The 21,638-nt window shown below is 41.2% G+C and overlaps 1 protein-coding gene and 1 long non-coding RNA gene across 3 annotated transcripts in view; one reads left to right on the top strand and one right to left on the bottom strand.

The window, feature by feature from the left end:
* PCSK5 (proprotein convertase subtilisin/kexin type 5) overlaps positions 1 to 21,638 on the top strand; it is a 441,103-nt gene that overhangs the window by 366,763 nt on the left and 52,702 nt on the right. For both annotated transcript variants that reach the window (XM_077148451.1, XM_077148452.1), the window contains exons 25-30: positions 5,343 to 5,385; positions 7,663 to 7,799; positions 8,680 to 8,880; positions 12,791 to 12,871; positions 16,378 to 16,461; positions 17,683 to 17,878. In XM_077148451.1, the coding sequence (XP_077004566.1) occupies positions 5,343 to 5,385; positions 7,663 to 7,799; positions 8,680 to 8,880; positions 12,791 to 12,871; positions 16,378 to 16,461; positions 17,683 to 17,878 (742 nt within the window). The remainder of the gene's footprint in view (positions 1 to 5,342; positions 5,386 to 7,662; positions 7,800 to 8,679; positions 8,881 to 12,790; positions 12,872 to 16,377; positions 16,462 to 17,682; positions 17,879 to 21,638) is intronic.
* On the bottom strand, positions 9,503 to 15,192 carry LOC143673658 (uncharacterized). The gene is made up of 3 exons (XR_013170503.1): positions 15,109 to 15,192; positions 14,352 to 14,435; positions 9,503 to 9,613 (listed from the first exon to the last, which is right to left on the bottom strand). It is a non-coding gene; the product is annotated as an uncharacterized LOC143673658 (long non-coding RNA).

Raw genomic sequence — 21,638 nt, forward strand, 5'->3', positions numbered from 1 at the left:
GGCCACTCCCTCAGGGCAGACCTTGGGTGGGACTGTTTCTGAAAGCTTGGCCCAAATGACCCCTGGAATACAGAATCTGAGTATTTTCTTTCTTCTCTTGATAACATTTTTTATCATTATTTCTACAGTATACTTATTAAGAAAATATAGAAAAATATATATGCACACATAAATAAAACAAGACAGATTTACTGTTAATGTTTTAGCTTTTTTCCTTCTGATTTTTTGATAAAGCCATACCTATCATATTACATACATATACATAGATGTAATTTATCATCCTTTTGCACATAGCCTAACATGAGAATGCTTCCTAGTCAAATATTATAACAGAAACAAGATGCCTAATTAGCCTATCTTATGTAAATATACTGTGACTCATTTAACCTAGTCTCAATAGATGAATATTTAGGTTATTTTTTTATGGGCACAACATCATTGGTAGTTTTCATTTAGAAACATTTTCTGGGGAACAAATTTAACAAATATATATATTAAAGCTATAGAGGGTGATGGATGAGAGGCAGAAGGGATATGAAGTGATATCAAAACACTTCCATTCATCTTACGTAATAATATCATCAAAGCACTTTCATTCATCTTTCCATTTATCTCCCAACCCAAAAATGTGAGGTAAACAAGTTAATTAGAACCAAATAATCTGCCTATAGGTAACGGAAGGGCTGGAAGCCAAGTGCTTGGAATCCTTACATACATGTAGATGAGTGAACCCATCAAAGAACCTTTCCTTCCAAGTACAACTTCAAAAAACTAAATGTAAGACATGTTTTGGGAAGATTAATATATGAATTCACTAGCTTATATTTGGCGTGAGTGTGGATGAGGCCTAAGCCAGTGGAATCCAAAGAAAAATGAGCAAGATAATTCATTGGGCTGCAGAAAAAAATTGAATTTGTGCTCACATTAATTTTTATGGTAGCCTATTAAATATTCTGCTTTCACATATTTTTATATGCAAAATATTAATGCACCAGTTGAGGCAAATAATTGAAACACACATGCATACATGAACTGCAGATGCATGTTAATGTTTGTAAAACCAATGGAGTGATAGATCAAGAAACTATGGGCCTACTGCTTTAGATTTCTGTTACAGATGGAGTTTGGAGTGTGGTTGGGGCTAAAAACCTATGGACTATAGATGGAGCATCAGCTTTGGTTTAATACTTTGCCTAGGTGTGGGTGGCATCAGCCCACATGAATCTTGGGAAGGTGAATAAATAGTGTCTAGAGTTTGGTGAAACAAAGGAGATCGGCTCCTGCTGATCGAGTGATTCAGTCCAGGTGATTGGACCCCAGGGGAGGGACTGAGCCAAATGGTAAAGACCGTTCTGGGAAAAGCAAGCATCCATAGATTATTGAATTGCAATAAGATGGGGGATGTTTTATGGAACACTTACAGATGTGGCCTGAAGTTATAAGAGAGCTTGGGTAGAAGGAGCCGAGGGAGTCTAGAACACCTAAAAGGAAACTGAGGCAGATGAAAACCTCAGAACCTTCTAAGAACACATCTTTAAAATGCCTAGAAGTCTATCATACCAAGAAGTAGCAATAAGATGTAGGATAGGTAAGTTTCCACGGAGAGTGGTAGACGGAGTCCTGGATAACCTGGAGTATGGATGAAAAGTCCTAGAAACCTGAAAATGAGCCTTGAAGGAAATAACCAAAGATAGAAACATTCTGAAACCGAATTTTCCCCACAACTCTGCAGAGTCAATTATACCTAAACATAATATCTAATCCATGGCTCATTTTGGCATATGGAGATACTAGGTGACAAAGGGGTTCTCTTCTCCTGTCTAGTGGAAAGCAAACATACAATAAGAACAATAAAAATGATCAAATTAAAGGCATTTTAGCTTCTGTGTGCATCCTTAATTATGTGACACAAAGATTATGTAAACCATAACAACAGAATTATTCTTCTCTGAACATTTTTAATTGTTCAGTTCCATCTCAAGTTTAAAACAGCCCCTGGGAAGTACATTCTATAGGTAAGATAAATAAGTCCTAATGTGGCCCTGATTCATCCATATTCAATCATGAAAGTTATAGGGATTCCTGAGAACAAAATAAAATGACAGAGAATGTAAGTTGACCACCCAAGGAGCTATGGTCAGCACAAGTCAATGTCTCCATGGAGGGCAGCAGCCCTCGGTAGTTCTTGCCGAGCTCCAACACTGATGCTTTCCAAGCAAACGAGAGAGGTGATGAGAGAAGCATGAAGAGCTCCCAAGACAAAGTGGACATTGCAGAACTGCCCACCCCACCCCATAAAAGTGAGACAATACATAGGAGTTTTCTAAAGAAAGGAAGCCTGTATCCCCATCTTGGCAAGACAACTACTCACTCATGCTCGTTACTGGGGCCGAAGGAGCTATAAGGCAGTAACTGTTTGTGAAGGCTTCTTTCCAAATGTGCAAAGCTCTCTCTGAATTCTGACTGACTTGCCCCATCTTTCCTCAAAATATGAGCTCTTAGTTCACAAGTTTGACAAGATCAAACACCCAGAGCTATTTAAATATTCTACTTTGGATGCCGCCCTCCAGACAGTTAACATTCTACCTTGTTTAGACAACACATGCACACACACATACACACACACACACACACACAGCCAGGACAGTTCATCTTTCTCCTTAAGTCACCCCTCTTTGCCATCCAAATACCAAGTTGATTTAGAATCAACTTCTAGATTTGGGACGGTTACCTTCTTCCTTAATCCTATAACAGCTGCCTCTCAGTGGTCGAGCTAAATCCTTTTAGCTTATGTCTAACTTGCAGGTCTTCTGGGGTGGAAAACAATGTTAAATAATTCTTATTCTTTAGAACAACTGATAATAATGAGAATGACTAATGGGCATTCATAAGCTGTTATAAGACATAGTTACTGTTATATGCATTATTCATATATGCAAACTGTTGTAAAGGTAGCAAACTCACTGGGCAACTGGGCTGGAGCAGTCCCTGAACTCAAGATTAGAATGGCTTGCACATTTCTGAGCCTTGGTTCTGTTTAACATTTTCATCAGTGACCTGCTTAAAGGAGCAGAGAGCAAGCTCATTAAGTTCCGAGATGGGAGGGATGGCCAGAACATTAGAGAACAGGATTAGAATTTTCACAGCCCCTGCCAAATTAGCAAACCTGTCAGAGTCAAACATGCTCACTGGGGACAGGCAGAGAAAAGTCAGCTGCCCAAATGTGAGCTGAGTAGGAGCAAGATATTTAGGAGAAGAACTGAGATGAATATAGATGCAAAAATAGATTCAGAGTGGGAAATGAATTGTCCCACTGGAAACAATGGTGTTCATTGGCACATCTGTACCCCCTCAGAATGGATTCAGATGCCCAATCCATGGATTGCAAAAGAGTAAAACCTTCCCAAAGATTCCTAAGAATTTTAGAGAGTTTTGCTTCCTCACAAACACTCTTAGCTTCAGATTCCTGGGTCTGCTTAATTAGTCTGGTTTATGGATCATTTCACTGTCCCACTTTAGTTGCCCTGTAATATACCACATTGACCCAGACTTAAAAACAATTTCCCTTCCATGAGCAAACCAAGTCCTCCTGCAGAGCTATCTCCTTGGTTGTCTTGGCTTTCATTCAGTCCATCCAATTAAGCATCCATTCCAAGTAGTTTAACAAGGAATTATCCTAAATATAGATGCTTCTCTCCCTAAGAGGAACTCCTCGGCCAGCTGTTAAGATAATAATATTTGTACCTGTGTTAACTAATAAAGGCAAACATAATAAAATCATGAGTCATGGTGTTATAGCCAAGGGTCACCAAACTTTTTTCTGCAAAAGGGCAAATTGGAAATATTTTCAACCTCTGTTGCAACTACTCAACTCCAGTATCGTAGCATGAAAGTAGTCGTTCACAATAAGTAAACAAATGGGCATGGCCGGATTTGGCCTTGAGTGAGCTATAGTTTGCTGATTCCTCTGGACTCACCTTCAGAATCTTCAACTTTTGGGGAGCTCAGCAATCATCTTGTCCAACCAGCTCATTTTACAGCTGAAGAGTTCAGGTCCCAGGATGTAGACTAGTGTTTACGCAAGTTAAAAGACAGTCAAGACCAGGTTAAAAGTTCAAAGTAGAAACAGGTAGGTCAGCTCCCAGACTGCTGCACTCCCCATTGTACTACCAGGGTATTTCCAGAAGGTTCTAGGAATCCCTGCTTCATTAGCAGAGACTCCTTTAGAAATTTTTCTGCTATAATTTATGGTGCACCGCATTAGCCATGTTATATGTAATATACAGTAAAGTCATTTTGCAAAATCCTTAGGAGACTCCAGATGAATGTGTGACTTAAGATTTTGGTGAGGCTGTCTCTTCACCAAGGGTAGGCTTTGAGAAAACTAGAGTCAACCCCAGAATAGAAGAGAAAAAAAAGTTACGCACAGAGTACAGAGGGCACAGATTTATTTTGTTTAAAGAAAGTTAAAAGGGACATAAAAATCTTCATGTACCAAAGGCACGTTTTAAAGAAGAGCAGATGTTCTTTAACTCCTATTCGAATGAAAAGAGCAGGGCTGGGGTACAGGTTAGATAATAGGAAGAGCCTGCCCAATATAACTCTGTTATGCACAAGAATTTCAGGCCAGAGGACATAGAATTCCCTTAATAATCAAATCTAAGAGTTGCACTCTTGGGAGGGTTTAGGATAGAGAGGAATTGACCGAGTTGGTGATACTCAACTTCCCTTCTCCCTAAGTCTCCTGAAAGCTGCAGGAAAGAGCCCTCTCTGAGCCAACAGGGGCACATTGAATCATTGCACTTAATGAGAATGGCATGGTTTTCTTAAGAGGATTGTAAAGTGCCGAACATGGAGTCGATATTCATGGTGGGAAAGATAATTGCTCAGATTTCAAAGGCATCTTCCCAAATTGCACTCCCTAAGATTGGCAGGCTTTTGGGGCAAATTGTGGACAGCCCACCATTTGTGGTCCGAAGGTTGCAGCCCCTTCCATATGTTTGTGTGCACATATTAGATGGCTCCACCTCAGTGAAGCCAAAGAGTTCTTCATGAGAATGGCTTGTTGATTTGCAATTTAAAGGCCTAGTATCTTGGGCCTGTTCGACCTTGAAAGTCAGAACCCAAGCATTGATGAGCACTCTGATTTTACTACCTTTGATAAAATAATCCATAGTGTACATCTTGTTACTAATTTAAAATGGTGCCATCTGTTCAAATGTCAGTTCCGGGCAGCACGTTTCATAAAACCATGGTGGGAGATTAGTTGTCTCAAACCATAGCTCTTTCAACAGCTAACTCCTGGTGATTTTCATTTTTCATTATTATAATTTTTTTTCCAGATGATCCAGGAACCTGTACCTCATGCACCACAGGGTATTACATGTAAGTTTGGCCTTCTTTTTTTTCATAGCACTGACTTTTCTGCAGTTTAAGCATCACTGACCTAATCCTAAACCCAGTGATTAAAGCAAAAAGGCCCTGCAGCCTGAAGCATCTCTGACCTGTCAGGCTATTAATGCTTGGCTTTAACAGTAAGAGCTCAGCTGTTATCTTACCTCGAAAGGAAACCTCTCTTTCTCGATGCTGGAATTCATCCAGCCTGACACTGGTGTCTAGGAATCTTGCCATGGGTTACCAAGATTCAGACCTTGCTGTTTATGGACAGACCTTAATAATACACCCGACCCCAAGCAAGCTGTTTCCCAATGTCTACATGGAGACCTTGTCCTGAACTGAAGTTGGATGCTCCAGACTGAATCCAGGTGCTATGCTCAGCTCTTAGTCATGTCTTGGCTAATGAGGGACACAAACCATTAGGTTAAATGAAACACCAATGACCATCACTTCCCAAAGTCTTTAATAGATGGCTAAGAAATCAAAGATGGCATGTTTCAACATCACCTCACTTTCCTACTCCAGTTTCCCTTCCAGTGTACTTTGGTGCCTATTCTGGAAGAAAAGTTAAGATAAGAAAGGGAGATGAAAGGAAGGAAGGGACTGTGTAATGCACAGGTGCCATCTTCCCTCCCTGTCATCTTAACTACCTGAGAGTTTTGTGATATACAAACTCTTCTGTCCATTTCCTCTCTTCATTCTTCCCGTCAAGATGTTCAGGGACACAGGATGGGTGTTATTCTCCAGAAGAGAAAACTAACGCTCAGAGAGATGATGGGTTTCCCTAAAGTGGTACCACAAGCTAGGGGAGGGTTTAGTTCTGGGTCACATCCTCCTGGAAATGTGGTGGCAGATGGGAAAACACTAAAGCGGGCAGGGTGGACGGGAGGAAAAAGGAAGTCCCACAAGATGAAACATATTACTGGACCTATCACTTTAGTCCAACTTTTCCAGAATTACCTGTTTGTTATTCTCTCCATTGGCAATGTGTCTATATCACTGTACCCCTGACCTGCTGTTTTAAATTGTTATTGCATTTAAACAGGGGAGGAGGGGTGGAGAAGAGGCCCCTGGGGTGGAGTATTATAAGGTAGACCAGATGACCTTTCATGAGCAGACAGTAATTTGTGAGCATGCTAAGAGTTAATATTTGCCCAGCATATGGCCTGCCACCAGATCCCAAGGAAGAGGTGAGTGGCAGAAAAGCAGACATTCCTTGGGGAGTTCACATGGTTGGGGACACAAAAATGTTCCTCAAAGAACTGAGGAAGGACTTAGACTCAAATACAGAAACGGTGATCATGTGCAAGTGGGCAAGGAATTATTCTCTTTGTTCCTCTTACAAGTTCTTCTTCCCCTCCAACCTAACTCTACCCTGGCCTCCTTCTTCATTTTGACAGCTAGAAATAGCCCTTAACCTGTACCCACCTCCTCTGTCTCCAGTGACAGCAATCTTCTGTTAACTTTGGCGCTGGCCCTATCAGCTTCTTAGGCTCACCAATACCATGCTAATGAGCATGTTTCATAAAACTGCTTGAGAAACAAATACTCTGAGAGAACAAACCACAGCATCACTAAAGGGAGAACTGTTTGCTTCTTTCTCAAGAAACATATATTTATTAAACGTTTAGAGTATTTAGTAATTTACAATACAGCTAATAAAAATTAGCTGTGTAATAGTGGTTCTTAAGGAAATAATTCAAAGGTTTTCATGACATCTTGATGCTATAAAATTCATCGAAAGGCCAAGGGCAACTTCATTCCCTTCCTCCTTCAAGTGAGACTGCAATTCAGTGGCATCTGAATTACAACTGTATATTTTACTGTATAATGAGAATAAGAGATAATAAGTGTAAAAATATAAAAGATGAGGCATATTGCTGTTATTATTAACAATCTGGTTGCAGACACTTTGGCTGCTTATTGAACTCAGCACTGAGGTCTTTCAGCCCCTACAACATACTTTTTTGCAACATACATTTTTGCTACATACAGTGTAGCAAAAGCACAACAGCTCTTCATTCAAAAAGACCTGGGTTCAAATTCCAGTCCTAGGTTTAACTAACTCATGACTTTGAGCACTTAACCTTGAGCTTCAGTTCCTTCATTTAGAAATTAAACAAGACTAAGAGAAAGTTTCTTCCTTTGATCGCCAAATATCTACCCCTGTTAAGAAAGAAGCATAGACACATAAGGAAATTAATCTATTGGTGCTTAAAGAAATATGCCAATGTTTCTGATGAAAGAAATTGCATCTTCTTCTAGGTTTGAATACCGTTGTTATAGAACCTGTCCTGAGAAGACTTACGCTGAAGGATTTGAATGCAAAAAGTGCAATACCAATTGTGGCAACTGTGACCAAAATGAGTGTTACTGGTGTGAAGAGGGCTTCTTTCTCTTGGGTAAGCCAGAAAGCAGCATTGCATGAGGCGAGGCTCTCGGGGCTCTGGGCTCCAACCCAGCACCCAGCCAGCGCAAAAGGAGAACTCTTTTGATTGATTTCAGAGTCTTCGAGAGTTGGTGACTCTTGTCCAAGGAGGAATTTTAATTTGTTCTGAAAATAAACACTAGCCAGGACTTCCTTCTGCTTTTATTCCTAAAGCTTAGTTCGTATTTCACTAATTAATCTCAAATCTCTCCAAGCTGATGGAAATAAGGGGGTTGGGGGTGGAATAGGAGCTGGGCATGTAGAGAAATGCTTTGGAATTGAAATCACCTGGGACTTTCAGACCCACGACCCTTTCCTTGAGACATAATCCATGTCATATATTCCTGTGCAGTTTAAGGCTTTAACAAGATCCCTTGTCTTATGTCTCTGTCAATCCATTGACTTTGACTGACATGGATGGTTAGGAAGGAAATATACTGTGATTCTTCCATCTGAAGAACTATTAGTCCAGGGTTCTTGAATGTTGGTGGGGGACAGAGTGGGGCAGCAAGCCCATGGTGGTCTTCAATGGCTCTCTATATAGTGATTCATTTTACGTGTAGCTTTTCAAGGCCTAGGGAATGCAAAGTTCTTTATTCAGTGCCCTTAACCCTTTGAGCTGATAGCCGATTTGAATTCCCAGTTGAAAGAGAACTAAGCTAAGGTGTCAGCTTTATTCAAACACATTCCTTGGTTGACATAAGCCACTGCCATCTTGGTTTCTTTAAAAACAAACACAAACAAGAGTCTTTCTAAGACTCCCTTCTGCCTCTTTGGGCTTTGGCCTTGCATAGAACACCAAGCTAAGCGAGCCAGGGTTCTGCCTTCATGCTTCCTTTCTGTGTTCTACTTAGGCAGCAGTTGTGTGAGTAAATGCGGCCCTGGCTTCCATGGAGACCTAGAAATGGGAGAATGCGAACCCTGCCATCGAGCCTGCAGAACTTGCACTGGCCTTGGCTATGACGAGTGCAGCAGCTGCAGAGAAGGATTGCAGCTGTTGCATGGGAAGTGTGTGGGTCCTGCCCAGACCCAGGTGGAAGGCAAATTCTGGAACGGTATGTACCTCCCCAGAGAGAGCTCGCAGGGCTCTAGCCGCAGCTCTGCCTCCCTCCCTCTTTAACCCTTGCTTTCCAGATAGCAAAGAGCTGAAGTCTGGGCAGGGAAACTAGAGCTCAGAGTGAGAATCAAGTTAGGGCGGTGCCAGGGATTACTGGGGTTTGCTGAGGAAGAGGGTAAGAGGGTGTGGTTGGTGTTTGGCCAGCAGGGGGAGCCCAGGAAGCGACTCGAGTTTCTACAAGGGTGGAGTAGAGCCTGGAACCTGGGAACAGTCAGCAGGGAGATGATCCAAGCTACTATTTTCTCAAGATGTTTAAAATGGCTTCTATGACATGCATGGACATATCTATTAAGGCAAAGGAACACTAGGCAGGTAGAGTAAGCTTTTCCAGTCAGACAGGGAGGAACTACTTTAAAGTATCAGAATTTATCCTAAAACAACCGATCTCTCGGACTAAATTAGAACTTGACACCACCAGACTTGCCTTTTAAAACTGCGCTCCGTGATTCCCGATGGAGGAAGCTGGAGGAGGGGCTGGAGTGGAGGGAGAAAAAAATGTGGGGTCTTGAAATCTAACAGTAAATACCGGCACATGTCTCATTTTTACCTGATGCTTCAGAATTGGCCTCTTGGCTTTGGGGCCTCAATTATAGTCTCCTTTGCAAGGGATTTACAAACTGGTAGTGACCTCTCCGTGTCCAAAGTGGTTGAAAAGCAAAATCCTCTTCCTGCTGGAGAAAAAAAAAATTTGATTCATATTCTAAGCAGAGACTCTCACAAAACGAGATGTTCTCCATTCGATTTCTAGGCAAGGACTTGTTAAAAGGGTCATTTCAGTGCAGAAGCAGCAGCTGCTGCAAGGAGATCCACACGAGATGAGTTTTCTAAGGGCCTGAGAGAGTGATAGATCTGGGGCGGCAGAAAAGCCTCTTGCTGGGTTTGAGAGGAAGGATGTCGATGGCGCTGTCCTACTACGACAGCGTCACACATGCGACTTAAAGGAGCAGCAGCTCGGAGGCTGCCACAAACCAGTGGCCAAAGGCCAAGGAGAACACAGGGCCTGTTTTCGAGACATAGCTGGGAAGAAAATTATTCAGTCCAGATTGGGATATCTTCCGTGAATTACAGCTGAGCTAAAATGCTGAAAATGAGTTTGTCTGGCATTCAGGCATTTAAGAGGCAGTGCGAGCCAAGAGGAAAATGGTCTGGTGCTGTGTTTCTAGCTCAGAACATCTGTATTTTATCTGGCGTACCAGATGATGAAAAGGTCCAGGAAGCCAAGAGTCAGAGCAGACTCGGTTCCCCAAATGATTACGCGTCCCTTCAACTGGACTACGCATTCTGCAAGCAAAAATCAGGCTTTGATGGTTTCCCTTTGTCGAAGCACCACACCCACCCCTCAACATTTTCCACCATCAAAGCGCAATATTTTTGAAGAGATGAAGGAATTAGTCCACTTGGGGGTTTAGCACCACTAAGGGCTTCGGGCAGCAGATGGGAATGCTGGACAAAAGCCATAAGGCCAGTGATATGGCTTCACTTTTCCATTTCTATGATCTACGAAATAAGACATGCAAACTATCAACACGGAAGGAAAAAAATATTTATTCACTGAGCGAGGTGAGGCCAGAGCTGAGCTTCCCCAGTATAGTTAAGGCACTGAAATGGATAGTAAGGGGAAAATGCATTCCATAAAGTCCTGGGAGTATTTAAGCCAATGCCTACATCTTCTGCCTGACTCCTTTTCCTTAAAAAACAAAGTTGGGAGTGTAACAGGAGAGCAGAGGGTTCCAGAGAACAAGCACTAGCTAGCCACACCTTTGAGATGATGGGGAGCAGATTGCAGTCATTCTAAGGTGAACTTAGAGGAAACCCAGACAAATTAGGGTTTAGGAGAGGACGTAGCTGTCAAGGTGCTGGTATCAGCAAGGTTGTTTCGTTCGCTTTTTTTTTTTAATACATATTTAGAAAGGATAGCTAAGATAGGACAAATCAGTCTATTCCCTCATCCACAGTGCTCCCCAGTGGAAACAAGAAGATCATGTTTGCATCAAAAGACTATAACCTGCCACATGAGTGTATGTTAACTCTTGAAATAAAAATCCATACAAGCATTCACCAAGCTCCTCTTTCACTAAGGCAGCTAATCAGGATGAGAGTGGCAGTGGTGAGGGGGCCGTCAGCCTTTGTTGATCAACCAATGACTGGGACTATGTCCTAGCCCAGTGCAAGGACAGAGTTTTCTTCACGTATCAGATCATGCCTGACATCTTCCAGCCAAGGCTGAGTAATCTCCAAAGATGGCTGCTCAAGCCCCAAGAACAATTCCTGCTCATTTCCCTACCTTTCTTTTTCCATTATTGATGAGAACCCTGTATGTAGCAGGTTCTAATTAAATATTCTGATGATAGTCTAATCTTCAAAGTACAGATGAGGTGAATAAACTTTTTATGTTTGACCACATCCTAACAATTTATCATTAGCCTGCCTTTTGACTTTACAATTCCTATACTGAGGGTTGCAGTGGAATCCAGCATCAATCACAAACCCCAAAGTCATTCACATGTGAAACAATTCCTACTAGCAGGAAGATGCATTGGATGGTAAACTGAACTTTAGAGAACCTTAAAGATGACACAAGAGTCTGACTTCTATAAGGACTTTGCAGATGCACGCAATTGCCTTACTTCACTGAGAAATGAGGGCATCATTTTTATTTAACCCACCAGCTAGAACTCAGAGGGCAGAGAGAGCATGTCATTGAGTCAGGAAACCAATCTTTTGAAACCATTGGCCCACTGGTGTGATGGATCCACTTGTGTCAGCTTGTGCTGATTATTAAATCCTCAAGAATTTAGTAAACGGCTTGTTACACCATTGGCGGCTTGAAACCAGATATGGTGGGAGTATTTACACCTAAGAAATTGGCAAGCACTGCGCATTGGGTTGTTCATTTTGTTTTGTGTTTTCATAGAACTGGTTGACCAGCACACCACTGCTTTGGCCTCTATCAAACCATTTTAAAATCTAAGATAATTACTGGGAAATCTCCCTAATGGATAGGGGCTTCAAAATTTGGTATACCTTGATTCAATTCCTGGTTGTTTTTTACTACCTATGTGAAACTAAGCAAGTTACCTATCCTCACTGATTTTCAGTTTCCTAAACTGTAAATTGAGATTATGGAATACCTTTCCCAAGATCCTTGTGAGAATTCAATGAGAAAACACACATAGAGTTCCCAGCACATAATACGCACACAATGAAAGTTCATCTATTCCCTGGCCCTTCAGCCTGATCCAGTTTTAAGATGTGTAACACTAGCCCACTTTCCAGTCTTGCCTAGCTCATGAAAGAATGCAATTTGGGGGTCCTAGAGAGTGATACAGATTTGTGAAAAACAGCCCTAGAAAGAAGGCAATAAGTAAGAGTCAATTAGAGCATGTAATCGCTAGGCAATGTCTGATTCAGCCAAGAATAATGTGTATTCACAAAAGATGTTGATAGCAGTTTTATTTATAATAACAAAAAAAAAAAGGAGGGGAACAATCTAAAAATATAGCAAAAGAACACAAGTTGAGTGAATTCTGCTTCATACAACTAAACAGACAAGTCTTTTAAAAATGACGTTTGTGATGAATTTTAATGTCAGTTTAGAAGTGCCTGTAAGATTTTATAATGTTAAGTGCAAAATGCAGGGTCAGTGTTATAAATGCAGGATATGTAAATTATTACACATACTTAAATACATGTAATTATGCTCGCACGTCCATTATAAAGATGGGAAATCTATGCACAAAGGGTACACAGCAGACATTTCTGGGTGGGGGGGTTACGGGTGAGGTTATCATCTTCTTTATCTTCTTTGCATTAAAAGAATAAAACACTTTTCTTTTCGATAAAAAAAGAACGTGTGCCCACTGCAAGCCCATCTTTGATGAAGAGCCTGCTGCAGGAACGACGAAGGTGGAAAGTTCAAACCAAAAGAGGTAATAGGGAAACAGGGCAAAGGAAGGCCAACATAGCACATCGAGAGATGATATAAAAGCAAACACAAGGGCGTGCAAAGGTAGTTTAGCTCAGTGGTAGAATTCTCACCTGCCATGTGGGAGGCCCACGTTCGATTCCCAGCCGATGCACTCCCCACCCCACCCCCAAAAAATTCAACAAACGGTGCTGCAATTATGGGATACTCACATGGAAAAGGAGTGAAATGTTACCCCCGCCAAAAAGCATACCAAAAAAAAAGACACTGGGAGGTGAGAAGTAAATGGGAAAGAGAGAATTCAACAATGGAGATGTCTGTAATCTACGAGGACATTTCTGATATTTTAAGTATTTATGTCTGGGAGAGGCTACAAGAAAAGCCTCTATGCTTGCAAACATCTGAGAAAGGGATGAAGACAGCATTTTGCCTTCCCAGTCACTGCAGCAGTATTTGAAATAGTCAAGATTAGAAGCACACTAAATGCACAATAGGAGACTAGAAAAACAGGGTATGACACACCCATACAATGGAATACTATGAGGCCATGAAAAAGAACAAGGAGATTATGTATGTACTGATGAAGAACAGTCTCCAAAATATATTGATAAGTTAAAAAGGGAAAAGAAAAGGCAAGGTGACATCCTTTGAACAGATGTAATTTATATTTAAAAGAGTGGAGCAGAGGAGGGGGCAAGCACATACCTGTGTTTGCTTTATCGGCCTAAATTATTTCTAGAAAAATGTACATGGAACCTGTACAATTGGTTGCTTCTGGAGAAGGGAGGATGTCTGGAATCAGAATTTGGTAGGGAGACTTCACAGTATATGCCCCCTTTTCTACATTTCGGACCAGGTGAGTATTGCTTTTTCAAAACAAATACAACAGGACTTCTGCTTTACATGGTTTAGCTATTGTCATTTCTGAAGACAGGACTTTAGACTTTCTTGGTCAATTTTTTTTTCTTTTTTAGAGGCCCCCTGCCATCTAGAATTTCTGAGGTGGATAAAAGAAATATGACCAAGGTCAAGAAAGAAACAGGAAACGTTCCAAAATTTATCTGTTAAAATTAAGTTGCTCATCTTTTGTGTTTCACTACAAAACCAATTTATCTAGAAGTTGTTACTGCAAAATGATATTTATGAAAAGAACTGTAGCTGGAGATGACTGTCCTTTGCCCAGCTAATTGTGAAGTTAAATGCTAGTACAGAGCTCCCTCTGGTGCCAATATGAGAACACTACAGAATTTTAAACCAAGTGCGAATAGGAAAATGTCAAAATTGTCAGAATGTGAGACTTAGGTCATTATAAATAAACATACCCGTATTTTACAAAAATTTAAAATATACGAAATTTAAAATATACCATGTTTTAAATAAATATGACAAAATAAGTGAAAAATGACTATTAATATACTATTTTAGTATTGAATTGATAAAACCAAATAAACCCATGACCTGGATACATAACATGAAAGACTTACCCGGTGCTCACTGCCCAGGGAAGGTTCTTTTGTTAACATTTCTCCACAACTGCTCTCATCCGTTAAGTAAGCATCTTGGCTGGTCTTAGAAATAGAATTGTTTATTGCTCATCTCTCTGTTGCCTTCTCCCAAATCTTTCTTTCCTGAGTTAATGAATAACTGTCAGGTCAGAAAAGGCTTCAGGGAAAGCCTCAAGCACGTTGAGAGGCACGCGGACCAGCTGGGGGTAAACCCGTGGCTAAAGCGCCTCTGCAAAGACAAGTCCGATTGCTTAACAGGCCCCCCCGGGAGGGTTCCTCAGTCAGTCATCAGTTTTAATTAGTCTACGGGGAAGCCAGGGCAAAATTTTTCACTACTGCCACTCAACTGGGCAGCCACATATATAGGTATATTTATGTGTGTGTAAGATGGATGTATTTGGTATCTATTTAAATGTATATATGTGTGTGTGTATGTGTGTGAACACATAAAGGCATATGTTTACAAAAATTGAACATATATACAAACTTGCAAATGTATAGTTTTGAATCTAGTTTCCTCCATAGCAAGACTCAGCAGCTTTTATAACCATGAGACCCACCATAGAAAGTGGCAATGCCCGCTAGGGCCACTAATGGGTATAAGATAGAGGAAAGGGTGGGGAAATAGAGCAAAAGTCTCAGAGAGGGGGTGGGCTATGAGCAAATGAGGAAGTCGGGAGCGAGACCAGAAGGAACGACATTTGCTGAGCCACTGTGTGAAGCATGTGACACACACCGTCTGATTTAGTCTTCATGAAAGTCCTATGGGAGAGGAAGCCTTTTCCCTCCTTTTAGAGACAAAGCAGGGCGGACTCTGGGAGTTGAATCACTGTATCCATGGTTACCGTCCCAGTAAGCGGCACAGCTGGGCTCTGAAGGCAGGTGTGACTAGAGAGCCAAGTATGCCAGACTGTCAGGGAGAGAGGAAAGGAAAGGCAAGGGATGAGAAGGATGGATGGAAGAAAGGGAGGGAGGGGAATGTGAAATGCCAACTGAACGAGGAGCCAAGGTCATTTGTCTCACACATTCCAACCTCTTTTTCTAATTATTCCCCAGTGAGTCATGCTGAAGCTGAAATGCAAATTCTTGAGCTTTAGTCAAGATCTTAACATGTATTGATTGAGTAATGTCGTTGAGGCTGGTGTGTATGTTGCTGAAACTGTCCCATGGAGTGGCTGAGGTGACTTCCTAGAAAAGCCTGCTCTAGAGGGAAAGGGAGAGGGAGGGGGACATGGGAAGCATCTGGATCCAATGATGCAAATCCGAGCACCTGGCAAGTTTAGGGATGGATCCTTTAAGTATTCACAGTGATTTCAGACAAATTTAAGAGGAGCGCCACTCAAGTTGCATTCCATAATGGCTACACAGAGATCCAAATGTTGACCAATAATATAATATAATTTTCAAGAGGAGAAAGAGAGAAACAAAAAAGGAGAAAGATAGAAAGGGAAGGAGAGAGGGAGAGAAAGAGGAAAAGAGGAAAGAAGGGAGAAAAGAAAAAAAAGAAAGGGAGAAAGGGAGAGTGAGAGAGAAAGAAAGGAGGGAAGGAAGGAGGGAGGGAGGGAAGGAAGGAAGGAAGGAAGGAAGGAAGGAAGGAAGGAAGGAAGGAAGGAAGGAAGGAAGGAAGGAAGGAAGGAAGGAAGGAAGGGATTACCTTTGAAGTGGAGGCTCATTCACATCACATGTGTACACACAAACACTCACTCCCACACATTTCTAAGTTCATTCGTTAGTTCAAATATCCTCCAAAATATCCAGAGCTGTCTTGTAAGGGACCAAATTTCCTGTCATGGAAGTTTGCAGGGGAACTCTTGATAGTCAAAGAGCCCATTGTCAATGAATGAGAAGAAGGAAAAAAAGAGTCCACACAGTGCCAACAATTAGCTAATGTAAAATGGAAGAAGGGATAGGACTTTGGTGTGGAGGAAAGACTAGTCTTTTCTAACTCTGCAGTACAAAGAGCTTTTTCAAAGGAGATTGACTTCTTGTTTCTCTCCCTGTACAGACATTTTGAGAAAATACCAGCCTTGTCATCCTTCTTGTATGACCTGTGATGGGTCTGAGACTCTGTGCACTTCCTGTCCAAAAGGTTTGTAAGGAGCAGGCAGGTGGGGGCAGTGGCCAAGTCAATTCATTGGAACACATGTATGTGGGCATCTTTGGGCAGGAGGCTTGCTCAACCTTGATCTAGACCATTCTCGAGAAACACCGGTTCCCAAACACACTGAACAATAGTGACAACTGACTTTCAAAGGATGGAAAAACAAAAAAAAGAAAGAAAGAAAAATCTTTCTTAATCTGAAGGTGTGCTGAAGTTATTTGTTGACATAGCCAGGGAATTTGCTAGGGTCTATGGTTGCCTGATTTTTGTGGTTTCCATTATCCTTTTAAAGTGCATTAATCAAAACAAGAGAACTGAAGACAGAGTGTAAGTGGGGTAAATAGCCTGCTTATTATTTCCTTCTTCATTACCGATGCTGAATTGTACCGGATTGGGGTGGGGACGGGTTGGGCAGAGGGAACCAAGGGCTACAGTGTAATAATGTAACAAACTAGTAATTACTTTATCTTCCATACAAACAAAACATCAAAAATAACATAATTGCACCCAGTCAGGGGAATGCTGGATTAATAGGATACACTAAGATAAAGGTTTGCTCCCATTTGAGTGATCTGTATGAAGATCATGTTGAAAGACACAAGGTTAAAAGTGAAATGTGATGCAAACACAGCAGTTTAGAATAATAGTTGTGCCATGATTATAATCCTATAAAACATAAAAGATTACTCGCAAAGGAACCCCGAGGAATTTTCTTGGAATTTGGTGGTTGAAGGTAATTTTTAAATGGTTTCCTCTAATGATGGTATCAGTTTTTTCAATTAAAAATTAGTAGATGGACCCTTAGTTAAAGATGGAAGAGTTACTATTTGTCCTAACAAAGTAGGCATTGGGAAAGCAGGATAGACGGGGCAGCTCTGTACATGTATCTGCCTCACACCAGGAAGACAGAGAAAAGGCTGTTGATAAGACGATTAGCTCAGCAAAAGGGCACCCGGAATGACCCATGTCTAATTTTGGGAGCAAAGTAACAGAAACAGGGCAAGGGCCTCCTGTCATCAATTTCCTTTCTAGAGCTTTAACTCCACTTGGAAGACTTTGCATCACTAATAAATATTTTGGTAAGCCTGAAATAACTGTTCTGGATATCCAGCGGGCTTTGGAGAAGGCTTAAAAAGCCCTGGCAAGAGTGTCAGTTCTCCGCACAGACGTGTACGCTGTCCTCATCTTCTCTCTTCCCTTTGTTTCTAGGAACATATCTGTTGGCTCAGGCCTGTGTGTCCTCCTGCCCACAAGGCACATGGCCTTCAGCCAGGAGTGGCAGCTGTGAGAACTGTACAGAAGACTGTGCTTCTTGCTCTGCAACTCACCTTTGTGAAAAGTGTCAGGTTCACCCTGACCACCGGCTCTTCCTCCATGATGGCAGATGCTTCACCAAGTGCCCCGAGTACGTTTCCAACTCCCCTTTACTTCCTGTTTGTGTTCATTCTCCCACAGCACTCTGGGGTAGGGCAATTCCTTCCTATTCATTCAAAGAACTATCTTCCTCTCTGATTAGAGCACCCTCATAAGTGTCCTCTTCTGACTGCTTGACATCACTGTTGGCCACACAGCAGCCAAAAGTTGCATGAAGCAAAGTGCGCACTTCTCTCTTGTACCTGTTATATGGATATACTTTCACTTACAAAAAGACTTCTTTTTCCCTCTTGTACTAATGATCGGGTATTGTCAAGATTTTTATTCCATCACAAAAGTAAGGTTGTGAGAGGCTGTGGAACTTGTGAACTCTTTGGAGTTAAAGGTAAGGCATTAACTATGAATGATAAATAAGCAACCATCTGGGTGATTATTTACTGATTCCTAATGGTTCCGTTGGTCCCTTGGCTTATAAATCCTTTGCTCTTCCTATCAACGGTCCCACTTCCAGCATTTGCTGAAGAGGGAAATGGAAATAGAAAATGGAAAAGTCTGTTAGGAAAGCTTCAGTCACGAACAACAGAAATGCCAAGCAAAATGACAGAGACAACACAAGGTTATTTTCTCATGTAACAAGAAGTTTGGAGAAGAGCATCGTCAGCCAGCCCCAGTCTTTCCATTTTGCTGTTCGGTGGCTCCCCTCTTGCTCCTATGATGTCTAGACCAGCACCAGACATCACCACTTCCCGCAGCCACCAGCAGAAGCACAAAAGGGAACCTTTCTCCTTGGCTATCTCTTTTTAAGAGGGAAGAAAACTTTCTGAGAATTGCTTTCACATCTCATTGGCCAAAATGTATCATTTACACCTTCCTAAATAATCTGTGGCAGGGATGATGGATGTATAGGATTGGCCCAAGTGGAATAAGATTCACCCCTGAACACATAAACAAAATCAGAACCTGCCAGTAAGGAAAAATGGAGAGAGGGGACAAGAGATGAATTGGGTTAGGCAACCTTCCGTGTCGGTGTTTAGGAATGATGAGTTTCATTTGCAATCTCATTTAAAAGAACTTGATGATTGAAACAATGCATATTTCCTAAAAACCTATTCATCTCAATCACTGAGATAGACTCACAAATGTAAGCCGTGGTGCATATCTTCGACAAGCTTCCGATCGAGCGTAGAAGCTAAATGTATTCAGTTCTACTCCACAGATACACATTTAGCACCTACTAGGTATAGGAACTGACATTCAAAGCCATGTTAAGATTGTTAAAGGAAGCCTGAGACTGCAAAAGGCTTATAACCCACTGCGAGAGGTTTGCATCAGTCACTGTCATACTTCCCAGTGCCTAAATGCACAGAGAGCCGAGCAGAACCATTTCAAAACAGTAATTTGCTGAGGGCTTGCTATGCCTAGGCACTGCCCCAAATGTACAGACCCAATAACCCTCAGGAGTCCTATTGTGCAGCTGTGATTGTTTTCTCCCATTCTATAGATGCTCAATATCACATAGCTGATACTTGTTACAGCCAAGGTTGGAATCCAAGTCTGCCCGGCACTGAAGTCCATATGCTTAACCATTACACAATGCTGCCTTCTTGTCCAGCTGGCTGGGTTTTATATATATATATATATATATATATATATATATATATATATATATATATATATATATATAACAGCTTTATTGAGATATAATTCTCATAACATACAATTCTCCCATTTAAAGCATACAATGCAATGCTTTTTTAATGTATTCACAGTTATGCAACCCTCACCACAATTTGAGAGCATTTTCATCACCCCAAAAAAGAAATCCTGTACCCTTTTAGCCATCACCCCTAATTTTTCCCATTCTCTGCAACCCTAAGAAACCACTAATCTACTTTCTATTTCTATAGATTTGCCTGTTCCGGACATTTCACATAAATGGTGCCATACAATACGTAGTCTTTTGTGACTGGCTTCTTACCTTAGCATGAGTTTTTGAGTATTTGAAAAGAGGCTTAATAGAAAATAGCTCTTGAAGGACTTTGTCAAGCCCATTGGAGAAAGGGGAGGAAAAAGTTGGAGAACACAAGGGGAGAAGGCAATATGAGGAAAAACTCATAGTCAGGGAGGCCTGAAACTGCCAGCCTCCCTCCATCCCATCAACCAGGGCCCGACCTTAAACAAACTTAGCAAATGCATTATTATAAAACAAAGGTGAAGACCAGAAGTCTATTTTCCAAAGTCGATCATTGCTTCCTCATTAACCTTTGCTGTGATAGAATTGAGTAGACGGTCATTTTTGTTGCTATACTTATTTAATCACTGCAACCATTTCCCAGGTCTCTCTTGGATTCCTTGAATGTTCCAGGAATTAGAAATGCATTACAATAAGGAAGAAAGAGATGCCTTTACCTTCTTCCCATCAGTTGTCTACTCAACAGGTCTCTCTTCCAAGGCTTGGCTTGACCCACTCTTAAGAGCAATGGAATACTACTATGTGGACACAGCAGTGCAGAAATTTTGTATTTTTTTTAAAATAAAGAAGCTGCTACCAAGGCCTATACTTCTTGGAGTCTATAGAATAAGAAGCATGTGGCCTTCTCTTTTTTAGTGTTTTTTTTGTTTTTTTTTTTTTGGCATGGGCCGGCGCCGGGAATCAAATCCGAGTCCACGGCAGGCGAGAACTCTGCCACTGAACCACCGTGGCCTGTCCTAGCCTTCTGCTTTGCATAGCATATCTGAATACTGTGGTGTCCTGCATTTTTTGCATTTACGAAGAAAAAAATAGGGAAACAGAGTCTGAAAAACATACGCTATTCAGTTTGTCTTGGAAGGCCTTGTTGCTATTTCTGAGCAGTCTTCCATTTGCATGTTATCCATCCCAGAAAAGTGAGGAGATTTATAACAGGATACAACCTGCAATGAAATGGCACTAAGGTATTAAGAATTATTTGTAAGTCAGCATTAGTGCCCATCACTTTTTCAAACATGGCATTTGTCCATGAAACAAAAACAGTGTGAGGAGTAGCATATATTAATATGGTAATTGTTTAAAAGGCAACAAAAAACTTAAGGTGTACTCAGTCCACCAAATATGAACAGCTTTGAAGCGCTGGTGGAGGAAAAACATCGTTTAAGCACTGGCTGTCTCTGTTTTGGGTGTCTGAAAAATATATATGGAGCTCAAGACCAGAAATCGTCTGCCCTACATATATTTATCTGGGCTGAAAGACTTCAACACAAATTACTTCGAATTTAATAATTTAATTCATGCGGTGTTATCGTTGAAAAGAATTTATATTTGTCTTTGTGAATAAAAATAACAGTGAAATAAAGCATGACAAAATGCAGCAAACGAAATTTGTAAATGCAGAGACTAGACAGAAGGAATAGCCAGGTAGATGTGGGGAGAGAAGGCAGCTTTTGACACTGACACTCTCTGGAAAACTCCTCATGTTGACTTCTGCCTGCGTCCCAACAGAGTTTCTGAAGTTCACTTATTTTTGAGTTAAAAATCATCTTCAGTGGGTTGGGTTTTTTGCTTGAATCCACGTCTTTCAATTTAGCATTTAATGCAACATCGACTGTGCTAAGGAGAAGAGTCTCATGTCTCATACTTTATCTTTTCAGGTCCTGTACTAAAAATGCTCATCTTCTTTGTCCAGAAATTATTTTCCCGAGGCCTTATCCTAGCACTGCAAATCTACTTGATGAGCTGCGTATCTGGGCGATAACCTTTGCAGGTTTTCTGTTAGAATATAGGAGTTACTCTGAAACCCTGGAGTTACAGCTGC

Source organism: Tamandua tetradactyla, chromosome 2 (assembly GCF_023851605.1).
Source record: "Tamandua tetradactyla isolate mTamTet1 chromosome 2, mTamTet1.pri, whole genome shotgun sequence".
In the NCBI taxonomy this organism is placed as follows: domain Eukaryota; kingdom Metazoa; phylum Chordata; class Mammalia; order Pilosa; family Myrmecophagidae; genus Tamandua; species Tamandua tetradactyla.